Source organism: Pagrus pagrus (assembly GCF_965226575.1).
Source record: "Pagrus pagrus genome assembly, chromosome: 19".
Lineage (NCBI taxonomy): Eukaryota > Metazoa > Chordata > Actinopteri > Spariformes > Sparidae > Pagrus > Pagrus pagrus.
In genome coordinates this window covers 28182373-28195214 of record NC_140203.1, presented here as the reverse complement: position 1 = coordinate 28195214, position 12842 = coordinate 28182373, and the positions used below count along the sequence as shown (strand labels likewise).

Sequence of the window (12842 nt, the reverse complement as noted above, 5' to 3'; positions counted from 1 at the left end):
ATTTGGAACAGATTGGAGGAATGCTATGGCGCTCCGGAAGCCATAGAAAGGGCTCTGTTTGCAAAAATTGACAACTTTCCTAAGGTCTCCAACTGAGATAACCAAAGACTTTGAGAGTTGGGAGATTTGCTGTTTGAGCTTGAAGCTGCCAAGGAAGACGATTATGTGCATGGCTTAGTCTATCTGGATACAGCAAGAGGAATCAGTCCTCTCGTGGAGAAGTTACCTTTCTATTTACAGGAAAAAGAAGACCACAACGTACCTTTTCCACCATTCTCAGTCTTCTCTCAGTTCATAAGGAGAGAGGCCAAAGCAAGAAACGATCCCGGCTTCAATGGTTCCAGTTCCATGACACCCACTCTAAAACGGGAAATGATGGGAAACGTGAACTACAGGAATCCAGTTTCTGTACACAAAACAAGCGTGTACATGGAGTCTACTGATAGTGTGGGGAAACAAACAGAAGACCCGAACACACTATGCCCTATACACAAGAAACCTCATCCACTAACGAAGTGCAAGAGTTTCCGAGCAATGCAAGTACATATGTTTCTGCTGCTGTGCTTCAGTCTCACACCAGGCCAAGAACTGTGACGTTTTGGTTAGATGTACAGAGTGCAACAGTGAGAGACATATGGCGGCACTCCATCCGGGCCCTGCCCCAAGGGATTCTAAGCCACTGAGCCCTTCTAAAGTCCATGGACAAACCTCAGCTGGTTCTACAATGTGTACGCAAGTTTGTGGCAAAGGCTTCAGTGGGAAGTCCTGTTCAAAAATATGCCTAGTTAATGGCTGTGTCCAAATTCAGGGGCTGCAGCCCACGAAGTGCGCATTTCAAGGCCAATTACGTCACAACGCTGCGCGAAGGCTGTCAGCCTGCACTTCCCTCATTTCAGAGGACGCACCGCTACTATCCTTCGTGGCCTGCTATATCCCAAGATCCTTTGCGCGCCGCTGCTCAGTCCCGAAACAGAAAAGGAAGCAAGAGAAAATGGCGACATCAAGTGGCGCAGACATGACATGACAAATTTAAGTAATGAGTTTATACTTGTTTTTTTGTCATTTGAATATCCAATGCCAGATATGTTAAACTTCAAGGGACTATAAAACTTCCAGATGTTAACTTTAAGTTAAAATACGTGACACTGGTAATGCTATGGTAAATATAGTTGTTATTCACCAATGGGTTAATGTTTATTTTGTAATGTTGATGATTCAATTTAGATTTGACACATTTTATTGTTATTTTTTGTACACACACAAATAAATGTACACGTTTGATAGATTTGAACCAAAACAGACTTTAATGCATCTCTTCATTCACAATCTTGACGTAAGGGTAAGGGGTGGGAACATCTGGTGAGGCAACCAGGAAATACTCCGAAGGCTAGACCGTCCCATTTAACAACGGTGGACGAGGCTTTGAAAGACCCGGCCCTCGTGGACCGCAAAGGCTAGGTCATTGAAGGCTGCAGCCCCTGAATTTGGACACAGTGAGCGTATATCCCGAGGGTCATCATGAAGAGAGGAAAAGGATGTACGTGATCTTAGATGATCAAAGTAACGTCTCATTAGTGAAGACGGAGTTCTTTGATGCCTTCAACATACAAGGACCATCAATACCGTACATTCTAACAACATGTGCTGGAGTTGTCAACATGTCCGGAAGAAGAGCTCATGGTTATGTTGTTGAGCCACTCACAGGAGAGATTAGTATTAACCTTCCAACTCTTATTGAGTGCAATAACGTGCCAAACAGCCGAGCAGAAATCCCCACACCAGAAGCAGCGTACCACCACAGCCATATGCGAGCTATAGCTCATGAAATACCTGCTCTGGATAGCTCCGCAGACATCTTGCTCTTGTTAGGTCGAGACATTCTCCGGGTTCACAAGGTACGTCATCAGTTTAATGGCCCACACGACGCTCCATTTGCCCAAAAGCATGACCTTGGGTGAGTCATTGTCGGCGACATCTGTCTCAATGGAGCTCACACCCCAGATGAAGTGAATGCATTTAAGACTAGTTTCATGGAAAATGGCCGCCCCAGCTATCTGCGTCCCTGTGACAACCTTGTCAAAGTCAAAGAGGACTTCAGCCAGGGTTTCAGGCAGAGCACCTCTCTACCACAGACAGGAGCTCCCAAGCAGCAAGAGGATCACTTTGGTAGAACGGTCTTCCAAAGGACTGAAAGGGACAATCAACTTGCACCTTCAATCGACGATTTGTCCTTCCTGCAGCCGATGGACAAGGGATTTGTTAAGGATGAAAGTGGCAGCTGGATGGCACCCTTGCCATTTCGGAACCCAAGAAAGCCTCTCCCTAACAACAAAAAGAATGCGCACCAACTATTTCAGTCACTGCTACGTACCTTTCAGAAGAGACCCAGCATTGAAGAGGACTTCAAGGAGTTCATGCAAGGGATCCTGGACAACCACCATGCCGAACTAGCACCACCATTAGAAAAGGGAAAGGAATGTTGGTACCTGCCCATTTTCGGGGTTTATCACCCGCAGAAGCCAGGGAAAATCCGGCTGGTGTTTGATTTAAGTGCCCCCTTTGAGTGAGTCTCTCTTAATGAGGTCTTGCTTCAGGGACCCAACCTCAACAATAGCCTCCTGGGTGTTCTTCTTAGGTTCAGGAAGGAACCTGTTGCCATAACCGCCGACATTAAGCAAATGTTTTACTGCTTTCTGGTCCAAGAAGAACACAGAGATTTCTTGCGCTTCATGTGGTTCCGAGACAACAACCCTGAAAATGAAGTGGTGGACTACTGCATGAGAGTCCATGTGTTTGGGAACAGCCCATCACCTGTGGTGGCAACCTACGGGTTAAGGAGAGCAGCAGAGGAGGGAGAGATGGACTTTGGGACATTTGTCAGTTCATCAAGACCGATTTTTATGTTGATGATGCATTGAGATCTTTTCCAACAGAGGTTGAAGCAGTTGATGTTTTAAAGAGAGCCCAGAAGCTGTTGGCATGCGCCAACATCAAACTCCACAAGATAGCCTCCAATTGCATCAAAGTAATGGATGCCTTCCCTGAAGAGGAGCTAGCCAAGGGCATGGAAACTCTGGATCTGGCTGTTGATAACTTACCTGTCCAGCGTAGTCTGAGAGTAGCCTGGAATATGACTACGGATACACTAACCTTCAATATTCCTGAGATTCAGAAACCCTTCACACGCAGGCGAGTGCTTTCCACCATCAACAGTTTGTTCGATCCATTGGGCTTCTTGGCACCTGTGACAGTGCAAGGTAGACTTCTTGTACGAGAACTTGTCTCCCAAGGTACAGACTGGGACACACCTCTGTCTGATGAGAAGTGGAAGTGGAAGAAGTGGCAGGATTCACTACAAGAGCTTAACAAGCTAAACATCCGTCGCACCTATGCTTCCTTCTCTCTGATGAGGGCACAAAGCATCGAGCTCTGTGTTTTTTCTGATGCCTCTGTAAAGGCAATCGCAGCGGTTGCCTACCTTAAGGTGAAAGCTGAGGATGGTCACATCGAGGTCAGTTTCATACTTGGCAAATCCAAACTGGCACCTCTGGCAGAGCTCACCATACCAAGATTAGAACTCTGTGCAGCGGTGTTAGCCACAGAAATTGCAGACCAGGTCAGAGAGTGGGATTTGGCAAAAAACTGGATGCGATCACATTCATCACCGACAGTGAAGTCGTACTGGGCTACATCAATATTGAATCCCGAAGATTCTATGTATATGTCAACAACCGTGTGCAGCGCATCAGACAGTCGAGTCACCCAAGTCAGTGGAGGTATGTTCCCACTGAAGACAACCCAGCGGATCATGCCTCGAGATCTGTGCCTTCAAGCAAGCTGCAAGGTACCAGTTGGCTGACAGGACCAAGGTTCTTGCTAGAATCTGAGCGCTCATCCCCAGAAGACACACACTTCAATCTGATTGAGCCTACATCAGATGCAGAGCTTCGTCCTGAGGTCTCAGCTTTCTTGACCAAGGTCTCCGGAGAACAGCTGGACACAACACGTTTTGAACGTTTTTCCTCTTGGAGTCGACTGACAAGAGCAGTAGCACGGCTGCTACATGTTGTTCCACATGTTCCACAAACAAATAGATGATTCAGTATGTGCCGGCTGGCATTTCTACAAGAAAGGCTTGAAGACTGCTGAGTTGACAAAGGCGGAATACGTCATTATCAAGGCTGTGCAACGCAAGGTGTACGCAGAAGAGATGGAGTGCATCGAAAAGAAACAAGACTTACCTGTGAGTAGTTCCCTAAGGAAGCTCCGTCCTGTGATGGATGAAGAGGGACTTCTACGGGTAGGGGGCCGTATTACTCATTCAAACCTACCTGCAGAGGAGTCGCACACTATCCTCCTTCCTGGCAAGCATCATGTTGCTGTGTTGCTTATTCGCCATCACCACGGGAAAGTCAAACATCAGGGAAGACACTTCACGGAAGGCGCTGTGCATTCAGGTGGCCTATGGATTGTGGGAGCCAAGCTAGCCATCAGCAGTCTTATCTACAAGTGTGTGGTATGCAGAAAGTTGCGTGGCAAATTGGAACAGCAGCAGATGGCGGGCCTACCCGCAGAGCGTCTACAGCAAGAACCGGTTCACATGGAAGTGATTGAGTCGATGAGTGCTTCAAGCTGTGTGAATGCCCTCCGCAGGTTTTTCTCAATCAGGGGACCTGTGAAGCAGCTTAGATCAGACCACGGGACAAACTTTGTGGGTGCTACTACACATCTGAAGCTTGCTGCAAATGCTGGAGAGGACAGTGTAGGAGATTACCTTCTCAGCCAAAAATGCACATGGGTTTTTAACCCTCCGCATGCGTCCAACATGGGAGGCAGTTGGGAGCGCATGATAGGAACGGCACAGCGTATCCTAGACTCGATGTTGCTCCAAGCTGGAAGGTCGAAGGTCACCCGTGCACGTTAATGGCTGAACTTACTGCCATAATTAACTCCTGGCCACTGATACCAGTCTGCTCAGACCCGGAAGCACCACTGATACTTACCCCATTGATGTTGCTTACGCAGAAGGGACTGCTCCTCTTCCTCCTGGACACTTCTCCGATACCAACCTGTTGAAGAACCAATGGAGAAGAGTCCAAGCATTAGCAGATGCATTCTGGGCAAGATTGAGGTTGGAATATTTGAACACCCTTCAGAGCAGGCAAAGGTGGCATACAAAAAGGCCAAACCTCAAGGAAGGAGACGTGGTTTTGCTAAAGGACAAACAGGCAAGACGACACGAATGGTCCATGGGAAGGATAACAAAGACTTTCCAAAGCAATGACAGACTGGTTCGGAAGGTGGATGTAAAGGTGACGTCCCACCAACCCCCAAGGACTTACCTGCGACCTGTCTCGGAAGTGGTTCTACTGCTGGAGTCGGAGGCAGTGTAATGTGGCATCCTGCGGAAGCCAAGCAGGGAGTGTAATGTAACACATAACACTTAAGACTGTTTAGTTTGGTAAAGTTTAATTTGAAGTGCAGACCTTTATTTTGTTAACCCCGATTGTGTATTTCCTGTTACTTCCTGTTGATCGGCTGTAGCAGCCATCTTGATTTTGTTAATGAGCACACGGTGTGCAGGTGTACAATCCTTCCTCATCCTCATTTGGTTCTCTTCTTTGGGCATCGCTAGTAAGTAATATCTTTATTTAATAACCTTAGGAATGGAGACGTGATTATTTGGTTTCATGTGCTTTGATTTATAGTATATTTCTCAATGTTCAGTTACTTACCTGTGTGTTTTATTGTGTATATCAGTTTTACCTTTTCTTCAATAAATCCTGCTAAATACATACCTGGTGTATTCCTTGGAGGATTACTTTGGGAAATGAGCAAACTTGCTGCATCAATCTGTTGAGAACAGTACACTCTGGCTCCCTCATTTTTCACTCTACATAAATAAAAAACACATCAGAGGGTTCAGCAATGTCTCCTGTTACTCACTGTATACATATGTTGGCCATAACCATTACACTTTTTTCTAGACCTGCAGGTGTTTGGGAGGTGTTTTCCTATTCATTCTTATGGGACATTTTCAGCTTTGGTTCTGCTACTGCTCCAGCCTATGTGCAGATACAGAAACAGTTTGGCTATCAAACTGTTCAGCGTTTTAAGCTCTTTCAGCCTATTACTTTTCAGCTTTTCAACCTTTTCAAATATTCAGCTTTCTGTTCAGCTAGAGAAACTGTTCAACAATCAAAATATTCAGCTCTATGTTCAGCTAGAGAAACTGTTCAACTATCAAAATGTTGAGCTTTATGTTCAGCTAGAGAAACTGTTCAACTATCAAAATCTTAAGCTTTTTCAGCCCATTCAGCCTTGTACTTTTCAGCTTTTTCTGCAAAATCTTGACCATTCATTCTCATAGTTTTGTGCATTTCAGCCAAGTGTTTTCCAGTACATTAAGCTGATTTCCGAAATCACTTCAGCCGTCAGCATTCACACTGTATTTTCGCAGGAAATGCAAATTTTCTAGTTGTATCTAGTTCCAACTCTTATCTTTGCCATAATGTCTGACTGCATTACAGTTTTTTTCGGTTGCTAAAACGCATTGGTCGAAACTGAAGTGACATGTTCAAAACTCTTAACACAGTCTGCAAAACAGAAATGCATGTGGGCTAAACTGTCTCACTTTTCATTGCTTTCAGACAAAGTGCATTCAGTGACCACAGTCACTGAAATGGATGAAGTCTTTTCTCATTCACTAGTTCACACCTGCAAAACACTATGCTTTAACAGCACATTTTTCAAATGCTAACACACTTTGTTCAAAACAGTTAAAAACACACTCAAGACAGAATGATAGGGGAAAAAACATGGGGAATTTCTGCTGCAGCCACATTGAAATCTATTGAAAATTATATAAAAATATTGACAATAAAAATAAGTAAAACGAAGATGCAATTCCAAACAGCTGATGGTAGTTTTCAGCTGAAAACTGATTCAGGTGATCTGCGTTTGTCCTCATTAGCAAGCATATACAAAAGGAGTGGCTTCTGATACTTTTCCCTGTGCAAGTATGGATCAAAGAGGTAGAGAAAGAGAGTTGGTAGAGAGAGAAGAGCAGCCAGGAGAGGAAGGAGTTTAGTTTTATCTCTTACTTACTGTAATTTGTATTCTACCCCTGGAATTCTGAGATTCTGCATTATTCTGTTTATGTAATCTTTATTTTTTGTATGGTCCTGAAGTACTTATGCAAAAGCACAAATGTTCTTGAATAAATCTCTGCATTCCTGATTCAGTGTTGGTGCAATATATTACAGCATATACAATAATTTAGAACCATTAAAGTGCAAAAGATCCTATATAAAATACTGATTTACCTGACGACAAAATTCATTCAAACTTGAAATATAAGATGTATTTGATGTAATGTTCTTTGTTGTTAGTATTTTGTGGTTCCGTTTGTTAAGAGTGATTGTGTGTGTTTCCAAAGTGAGACAATGTGCTAGTGTTTTGTTGAATGAGCTTCTTTTGAGACAAGTATGAAGTGTTTTGTTGGTGAGACACACTTCTGGGCACGAGATTAACTGTTGAGCTGAGCTGCATGATGGAAATGCAGACTGTGTTAAGAGTTTTGAACATGTCGCTTCAGTTTCGACCAATGCATCTTAGCAATCGAAAAAAACTGTAAAGGGGAAGTACCGTTTTTTACAACCTTGACCTTGTTTCTAGCATAAAATATGATCATTTACTCACCCAGATAACTTTGGTGTCATTTGGAGTCGTTCGGACGAAATTAGATCCAGTGGAGCGCCGCTTATATCCATATAATGCGAGTGATTGGGGCATTGAAGCGCAGCCTCTATATATGCATTATCTGCCGCGAAACTAGTTCATTTCACCAATATTTTGTTATGATACGCTAGTGCTATTCCCCTCTGAGTTGCCTGTTATCAACATCCGGGGTCTGTAGGTTGACCTACTAACCTCTGACCTGGATGATGTCATCGCTGAAAGCCGCGCGCACCCGCGACAGTCGGCTTGTTTACCTGTAGTTTGCTACTGCTAGTTTTTTGCAACATGGCTGAATATTTTTCCGATTCTGAGGTGGTGGACGATGACTTTGTTTATGATGGACGTCCTTACCGTTTTGAGCCAGAGTACACGGATAAGGAGCTCATTGAAAGGAGGATGCAGTGGCAGAGAGAGGAACAGTTGGCCAAAGACCAACAAACGGCTAGGCTAAACGGCTAGGTCAACCTACAGACCCCGGATGTTGATAACAGGCAACTCAGAGGGGAATAGCACTAGGGTATCGTAACAAAATATTGGTGAAATGAACTAGTTTCGCGGCAGATAATGCGTTTTATAGAGGCTGCGCTTCAGTGCCCCAATCACTCGCATTATATGGATATACGCGGCGCTCCACTGGATCTAATTTCGTCCGAAAGACTCCCAATGACACCAAAGTTATCTGGGTGAGTAAATTATAGTATTTTATGCTAGAAATAAGGTCCAGGTTGTAAAAAACGGTAGTTCCCCTTTAATTGTCTTACACAGTACTGACTGTACCCTTGTGTCTGCACTCAGTTCTGACTTAATTCTCATAAATGTTGAGTTCTAACTTTGCCTTTGTTCTCACAAGTAATCCTGACTCTATCTTTGCCTTCATCCTATTTTTGTCCTCTAATTCTGATTCCGTGTATCGAGTTCTGACCTTACCTTGATCAGCGTTGGTAATACTCACTCTACCTTTGTCGTCATACCTAGGGTTGGTGTTGTACCTACTTCTGATGCTACCTTTGTCATGGTACACAGTTTAGACACTGCCTTTCTTGTTGTACCTAATTCTGACACTGTTATCATCATACCTAGCTCTGACTCTCCCTGTGTCAAGTGCTCTGATTCTGCCTTTCTGATTGTACTTAGATCTAACTTTACTCTTTTGTTGTACTGTACCATAATTTATCCTAGTCCAAGTACCTACTTCTGAGTCTGTCTTTGTCATCATACCAAGTCCACACTATGCCTTTGTGACCAAACCCACTTCTGACTCCTCCTTTGTTGTTGTGCGTAGTTTGATTCTTTCTTTTTCATTGTACACAGGTGCTGCAGGACATCTCTCTGGCGCCCCTCTTTGACATGTGGGGGGCTAAATCCACAATAGAACTTATGGAAGAGATATTTCCAAACAGCAGATTGGTTTGTAAATCACCATGGCAGCACAGGGGCAGCAGCCGATTGGATGATAGGTAATTCTGGCATCATGTGTTCTGCCTTAGAATATATCAGTGATGTTTTAAAGCAGCAAGATGAGGTAATGTATCTTATTGTAGCTATAAGCTATAATAATTGTAATATGATGACGCCGGTGAAACAAGGTAAAATTTGTTTAAGTATCCTTTATACACCTAAGGTTACATGTAAAAGTTAGTCTGAAGTTCTGATAAAAAATGTTTTATTTTATACTGTTTCACAAGGACTCTGATCTCGTGACAGGCAACTATAATATTTATACAGAAATAGCCAGTCCTCTTGCTGATGGTCTAGTTTGTAGGTCATATAGTATCAAATTCAGACTGTTTCATAACCAGTTAAAAATGTATTGCATTATGTTTACACAAAAAGGAATGGAAGAGTGTTTTAGTATAAACAAAACACTCCTTTTTGTGAATATATCCATTTATTTCCCCAAAATAAAATTATATAGGGAGTTTAAACAGCCTTTTGGAGAACAAACTCTTGCTTGAGTCCACTGAACATCACATACTGATGATTAAAGCTGGAGGAGGATGACTGTGACTTTCCTTAAAAGTGTTTTATGTAACCCAAGGATAAAGACCTTCATGTTGAGTGTGTTTATTTTGCCACAAGACCAACATTGCAGAAAGTAAACTTATGTTACTGAAGGATTAAATGAACAGGATGAAATGTAAACCAGTGTTCTTCATTTTTTTTGTGTTTGCTGACAGCCTCCTATCAGCTGCTGACACAGAGAATAAACATAAACCTCTGCTGTCTTGCATGTTGTGACCTATAAAGTCAGCGACATCTAGAATGTGTTTTGGTTTGTTGGTGAACATGATGTTCAGGGAAGAAATGGTTTCTTTTTGAAAAGAAGAAAAACAACCATTAATTCAGAGGCCAGTACATGTACATGGCAAGGTTACAAACATTATGTGTTTGACCTTGTTGAATATTATCCTGAAGCAACACTCTTTGTAATGTTGCACTCATGTGCAAATTTGATGTAGTTTTTCTCCAAGTTCTAAAGTTGGATAATCATTTAAATAAATAAAATATAGTGAAATATAGCAGAAATGGAGATCAAGCAAAATACAGTTTGGTGGCTTTCCTGCCAGGTCATGGTCGCAGCTCCTGCCTTCAATATAGCTGGATAGCTATAGGGACCTGTGGATGAAGATAATGTCCCCATTCTTTATCCCACCAAAACAATAATTGGTTGATTATTTCTTCACCTGTCATCAATGAAAACACACCAACTCTATTTGAACTGCTGGAGGTCTGGAACCAGGCTGGCAAGTTAGACAGTGTGGCCATTGTTAGCCAGGACAGGTGAGACCAGACAAACCTGATCAATGTTTCTCAACAGCAGAGAGTTTTCAACCACAGTGACTGTTTCACTGTTTCATTAAACTTAGAGATGGAACATAGTACAGAAGAACTGTGGACAACATTATTGTTCTGGGCCGTAACACCAGCTCATGTAAATCAATCATAAAGGTATCAGTGTCTACATGACTAAAGGGCTAAAGAGTCAGTTCAGAGGACAGGTTTGCCAGATCGCTTCCTGCAGTCTAAACAACTGAACAATACTGCAGCCTAATGACCACAGTTGGTACTCTTTATAGACTGGTATTGACCAGTATAATCGGGCATCAATGTAAACTTTTATTGTGAACTTCCTATAATAGAAGCTCCTCTTCTGTCTGTTTGTGCTGTTGTTCCAATATATTTTAATTAACCTAGTAATAGTCATAATACTTCAGTTCAAAAGCATGGTTCAAATCACGGTTAAGGGGAGCTCGACTCCCCTGAAAGACACACCTTCTCTCCTGAAAGCCTACATTGAGACATTTAGGGGAGCTCTAAAACACTGTCCACTCTCCACTGTCCATTTTTTTTGTTTTTTGTTTGCTCTGATAATTATATGCATTTCTTGATTCAAACAGTAAACAGTAGATTTATGTTGTTGTTGTTGTTATTTAGCCTTTATGAAACGTTACCGACAGTATTAACTGTTTGTTGTAGTAACAATATTTTTTTGCAGTAATCCTGCAATAGACCACGCTGCCGTGCACATCCATGTATGGGCATGCATGTGACATGTTTAGTAGAGGGGTGCACCAGAAAATAGAGCTCCTGCCCCTGTGTAATTTGAACCCTGTTTAAAAGTATGTAACGGTTGGAAGTTTTGCAGGCTGTACTTATATTGCTTTTAATACTGGATTAGTGTTCAAACTATGAATAATTTATGCTATAATGGTATAGCATATAACATGGTCAAGATGTCTTGGATGAAAATGGCACAAGTATAAATGAATTACTTAATCTCTATAGTAGTACTTTTATTGCCTTTTCTGGACCTTTATTTTCAAATTTTCGCTTGGTTACTTGAGGTCTTTTTCTATCCATTGATTTTTGTTTCTTTCTATCTTTTCTTTTTTCTGTTCATGTTCATTGTAATAGTTGTCTTACTTTTAAGTACTTTCATTTCTGATGCCTACTTTCTTCCCTCTTTCTTTCACTCAAGAACAGCAAGGTAACATTCAAATGAATAAACCTACAAATTACAGATCTTGAGGAAACTTGAAAACTTGGCACTTGAAAAAATATAAAAATGTAGGTTTTTAAATAGTGGTGTCTCCTCTTAGGATCCAAGATGGTGTCATTGATCCTGCTCAGAGCACTGGAACATACCGAGGGAAGGACACCAATCTGGATGAGGAGGAGAAAGACCTCAACACCAAGAAGGTAAAAAAGTATTTCTTATTAAACTTTTTACTGTTGTTGTTCTTCTTCCTGTTGTTATTATTATTATTATTATTATTAGTTGTAGTAGTAGTAGTAGTAGTAGTAGTAGTAGTATTACCAGAGCAGCATTATGGCCAGAGCAGAGACAGAAACACAACCAAACCCACAACAGATGAAAAGAACAGCAAAGTACAAAAGAAACGGAGAGAACTTCTAGACAGCTATTTAGGCAATAACTTGTTTCTATCCCACCACCCATCCATGTTTTGATTCAGCAGTTTCAATTAAACTTCACAGCAGTAACATGAAACTTGAAGTTTTCTTGTGTTTCTCACCATGTCTACCAGGTGGAGCTGTGTGAGGCTCTGAGGCGCAGCGTGGCAGCTCTGCGACAGGAGAGGGAAGCACTGTGTGAGGAGCAGAGATGCCACCAGGCGCTGGGGGCGAGCATCGAAACACTGGTGCATGAACGGCTCAAAGCCAACGAGCGGGACAAGTACAGCATGTTCATTGGTACAACATCTGACTGTCACTGTACAAAAGAAATATCACAGAAATTTTAGTAATATTCAATGACCACAGTGGGAGCTGTAGTACTATACCTGGAGTGCGTCAGAATCTGAAACTTGGTTGTGTTTGCAGGAGACCTGGAGAAGATCGTGAACCTGCTGCTGTCTCTGTGCAGCCGGATGTCGAGGATCGACAGATCTCTGCTCGCTCTGGAGAGAGAGGAGCTGACGCAGGAGGACAAAGCCGAGGAGAGGGTGAGACAGAACAGGATCTAGCTATCTTACAGTCTGTTCACCTGTTTACTGTGTGCATCTTTACCTACCAATCCATCTGTAACTTATCTTCACAGAACTCATTAATTTGCTTTAAGATCTTGTGTGACTTTAATTACT

At 42.5% G+C, this 12842-nt stretch overlaps 1 protein-coding gene across 7 annotated transcripts in view; it reads left to right on the top strand.

Annotated features, from left to right (window-relative positions):
• shroom3 (shroom family member 3) overlaps nucleotides 1-12842 on the top strand; it is a 158312-nt gene that overhangs the window by 137767 nt on the left and 7703 nt on the right. For all 7 annotated transcript variants that reach the window (XM_084383206.1, XM_084383208.1, XM_084383207.1 and 4 more), the window contains 4 exons: nucleotides 9052-9197; nucleotides 11841-11940; nucleotides 12288-12453; nucleotides 12583-12704. In XM_084383206.1, the coding sequence (XP_084239332.1) occupies nucleotides 9052-9197; nucleotides 11841-11940; nucleotides 12288-12453; nucleotides 12583-12704 (534 nt within the window). The remainder of the gene's footprint in view (nucleotides 1-9051; nucleotides 9198-11840; nucleotides 11941-12287; nucleotides 12454-12582; nucleotides 12705-12842) is intronic.